The sequence below is a fragment of the Amia ocellicauda genome, chromosome 6 (assembly GCF_036373705.1).
Source record: "Amia ocellicauda isolate fAmiCal2 chromosome 6, fAmiCal2.hap1, whole genome shotgun sequence".
Lineage (NCBI taxonomy): Eukaryota > Metazoa > Chordata > Actinopteri > Amiiformes > Amiidae > Amia > Amia ocellicauda.
This window is the reverse complement of record NC_089855.1, coordinates 48,281,318-48,285,414: the sequence shown is the minus strand read 5'-3', so window position 1 is coordinate 48,285,414 and position 4,097 is coordinate 48,281,318. Positions and strand designations below refer to the sequence as shown.

The following is a 4,097-nucleotide window of genomic DNA, read 5'->3' as shown; positions in this document are numbered from 1 at the left end:
CAGGGTTGTCAGTCTCATCTCTGTGGAACAGTGTAACACATTGAGAAGGGTTAAAGAAGGGTTTTTAAACTTGACACAGTTGAGACATGGGTTGTGTATGTGTGCCATTCAGAGTGTCAATGGGCGAGACAAATTATTTCAGTGCCTTTGAATGGGGCATGGTAGTAGGGGCCGGGCACACCAGTGTGATTGTGTTAAGACCTCCAACTCTGCTGGGTTTTCACGCTCAACAGTTTCCCGTGCATCAGGAGTGCATGGATCCATCCTGCCTGGCATCAACGCTGCAGGCGGAGCTGTGATGGTGTGGGGTGCGGGGTGTGTTTTCATGGCATACTTTGGGCCCCTTGATAAAAGTGGAGCAACGTTTGAATGTCACAGGACATCTGAGCATCTGCAGTGGCCTGCCCAGTCACCTGATCTCAAGCCCACTGAGCATCTGTGTTGAGCTGGACAAGCTATTCAGAGTTGAAATCCACAACCTGCCCAGCTGACACAACTTTGGGAGTTAACATGGGCCAGCATCCCTGTGGAGAGCTCTCAACACCCTGTAGAGTCCAGGCCCTGATGAACTTAGGCTGTTCTGAGGGTAAAAGGGGAACATCTCAATATTTGGAAGGAGTTATATTTTATATACTCCGTGCAGTGCAATAGAGTGTAACCCCGTGCTGTTCGACTCCAGCCTCCTCCTGATTCAGGCACAGCTGAGGGACGGAGTCCGGGGAGAGGATGTCAATCACTGGCCTCCTCACCATGAGCTCGGTCCGGACAGACTGAATTAACAGTCTGTAAATACAAGCTCAGAGGGTGACAATTGCAATGCGTGTGAACCACAGGTCTGCCTGCTCACAGTGTAGTGGCTCAGAGCGCAGAGGGCCGAGCACCAGGACGACGCACACCGCCACGGCCGGACGGGATCCAGAGCTGAAGTGCAAATCATTCCGAACCATCCAATGAAATGAATTCGAAATCCATGGTTATGATGGTTTACAGGCAAAAATTAGACTAATGTGACAAAAGTCACTTACACTGGTAAGTAAAGCCCAGAAACATGACACTGCAGATGACACTTGAGTGACACACAGGGACGGTTTGTGGATGTGGTCAGTTACCTTTAAAGGCACGTTTAAAGCCTCACACACAAATTCCAACCCATCTGGTATTACAGGCGATGCCTTTTATAAGGATCTCGATGCGGTGCGAAACACACACAACTGTAACAGACTATCAAAAGTAGTGTATAATGGTGCAATACAGTGCAGTATAGATCCACTACACTAGTCACTACAGAGCTGTGTAACAGTAACAGCACTACACTCCACGGCTGAGGTTTGCAAAATTACATTTTTATTTTTCTTATACACATTTTCAATACAAAACGAGAAACGAAGGGAGGGACAGAAGCACAGAGGGGGTCTCCATGGGCATCTACCGTCCATAGCAACAGGCCAGAGCTGCGCAGAGGGGCAGAGTGGGGGGATGATATTCATACCATCTGTGTGTGAATATCTCTATGTGCGATGCAGTAGAGGTCAGTGTGTGTGTGTGCGTGTCTGAGTGCGTGTACACGTGGCAGTGTGTGTGTGGTCTATTTGATGCGGTAGAGCACTTTGCGCTGCATGCGGTGCTGTATCTCGCCCCTCCTCAGCATCAGCTGCAGGACCCTGTAAATCGCCTGCTCTGGGTACTTCTGCGGGAGGGAAAGGACAGAGGTTAACACTGCTGGTCAACAACAAGACACTAAGACCAGGACACAGGCAAGAGTCTGTAACGCGTGTCCAGTGTGGGGGCAGGCATGTCCAGGAGAGCGTACCTGCTTGATGAAGTCCTGCACGATGCTGTGCTCGGACACCTGGGAGCCGATGGCGAATCGCCTCTTCAGCTGCTTCTCCACACGGGACAGGAGCTCCTGGTCCTCCTGAGTACTGAACCCCTCCACTCCTACACAACAATCAACACCGGTCAACATCACTGATCGACAGCAGCTCCCGGACCACCACTCCCTCGGTCAGCGGTCAGGGTCTTACCAGTCAGGCTGCCGGACAGGGCTGCGTCCAGCGTGGACACCTGGAACAGCCGCAGTGCCTCGTCCACCTCGGCCTCCCCCGCGAACGGCTGCAGCCTCATCTTGGCCAGAGACTCTGCGATGCGCACCACTGCCTCCAGCTGCCTGCAGGGGGAGCCAGAGAGATTAACACTGACCAGGAGGCCCCATCTAGGTATAGTTTTGTTATATTTTGTTGTCAAATACATTGACCGCTTTTTGGTTTAATTTAAAATGCATTAGACTTTTTTTGTTTGTTTTTTATTTTTTCCTTTTAATTGTTTCTTTATTTTGTCTAATGCATTTTCTGTTATTTTCAATGTATTTGACTCTTTTGTTGGTGTGCAGTTTTTGCTTTTATCACGTTTTGTTTATTTGATTTGAGCACGTTTATTTTAAAGTTTATTGTTTTAGTTTTGTTAAAATCACAAAGATTTTAAAAAATTTTAAGTGATTTTAAGAATTGATATTTTAAAACGTTTTTAATCATAAGTATTAAAAATCGAATTGTTTTTATTGATGAAATGTAAAAATACTAAACCCAATAAACAGGAGGCCCCATCTACACTACAGAAGTGTCCGAGAACCGTACTGGAGTGCTACTCAGAGGAAGCTCTATGCATCTCGTCAGCATTACTGCAGCGCTTCAGGGTACAGTATCCCCAGCATGCACTTGTTTACAGCAGTGATGGAGTCAAGCAACTCCGCAGCAGAGCAGAGCACCGCTCACAGGTGGAGGAGCGCTCGTCAGTGGGAGGACTGCCTTTTGCACCTGCAAGTTTCCCCAAGAGTGGTTTCACCGTTCCAGTTATAACACAGGCCTTAATCTCAGCATTAGACCCTGACGCTTCCCTGTCCACCAGCTAGAGTCACCCAGAGAGAGAGAGGTGGGGGTTTACCGGACAGTGATGGGGATGGAGGGCCTGTTCTCGCTCTCTCGCTCATGCTCCCTCGCTCCGCTGCGCATCACTACATAGCGGCTCTTCAGCTTCTCTGCTGCCCCCGCCGATAGACGCGGCCCACACCGCCTGGATGGACAGAGACAGAGTCACAAACAGTGCCTGGACAGACGGACAGAGAATCTGGACAGAGTTACACACAGCTCCTGGACAAACAGACAGACGGACAGACTCACGCCCGGGCGAAGGCGATGTATTTCTTGAGCTGGCCAAGGTCGATCTCACCCTCCACGCTCTGGGTCTGCGTCAGCGCGCTGAGGTGCACCGCCATCACGTGCCGAGCCAGCGTCTGGGACAGGGAGAGAGGGTTAGGGGACAGCGGCAGGGCGCAGTAGAGAGGCACAGCGCAGTGCGGTGGGGGGGGCAGGGTCTCACCTCGTCCCTCTGCTGGTCGTGTTGGTCCTTGATGATGAAGATCATGTCGAAGCGGGACAGGATGGTGGGCAGGAAGTCGATGTTGTCCTCGCCGCGCGTGTCGTCCCAGCGCCCGAACACAGAGTTGGCCGCCGCCAGCACCGAGCAGCGTGAGTTCAGTGTCGTGGTGATGCCCGCCTGGGGGGGAGCAGGGCAGTTAGTAAGGAGATGGGCACAGAGAGACACGTGCTCACACACTGTAGTGCAGCCCATACAGTGCTGTTTAACCCAGCGCAGTGCGTCAGCGTACCTTGGCTATAGAGATGGTCTGCTGCTCCATGGCCTCGTGGATCGCCACCCTGTCATCCTCTCGCATCTGAAACATCAGCGTACAACATATCAACACCACAGAACACACACTGTCACACAACACCTGCTAATCACAGGAACACACATTATAGATACAAAACATCACAGACACTGAGTGCAGAGCAATACTGTACAAGCACAGACAATTACACAAAACAGTGTGACCTCTGACCTTGTCGAACTCATCGATGCAGACCACTCCCCCGTCCGCCAGCACCATAGCCCCTCCCTCCATGACGAAATTCCGGGTCACAGGGTCACGCATGACCGAGGCCGTCAGGCCAGCCGCACTGCTGCCCTTTCCTGAGGTGTACACCTGCGGGGAGAGGGGGGAGGTTCACACACACAGGGCAGAAGTACGCGTGTGCGTGGGG

General features: G+C 51.5%; 1 protein-coding gene across 1 annotated transcript in view; it reads right to left on the bottom strand.

The window, feature by feature from the left end:
* Window positions 1–1,322: 1,322 nt before the first annotated feature.
* The window catches only part of mcm5 (minichromosome maintenance complex component 5), a 6,400-nt gene continuing 3,625 nt past the window's right edge, over window positions 1,323–4,097 (bottom strand). Inside the window, exons 9-16 of the mRNA XM_066707392.1 lie at window positions 3,896–4,039; window positions 3,665–3,730; window positions 3,376–3,552; window positions 3,177–3,289; window positions 2,941–3,069; window positions 2,025–2,167; window positions 1,811–1,938; window positions 1,323–1,687 (exon numbers count right to left, since the gene is read on the bottom strand). Of these exons, the coding sequence (XP_066563489.1) occupies window positions 1,586–1,687; window positions 1,811–1,938; window positions 2,025–2,167; window positions 2,941–3,069; window positions 3,177–3,289; window positions 3,376–3,552; window positions 3,665–3,730; window positions 3,896–4,039 (1,002 nt within the window). The 3' untranslated portion in view covers window positions 1,323–1,585. The remainder of the gene's footprint in view (window positions 1,688–1,810; window positions 1,939–2,024; window positions 2,168–2,940; window positions 3,070–3,176; window positions 3,290–3,375; window positions 3,553–3,664; window positions 3,731–3,895; window positions 4,040–4,097) is intronic.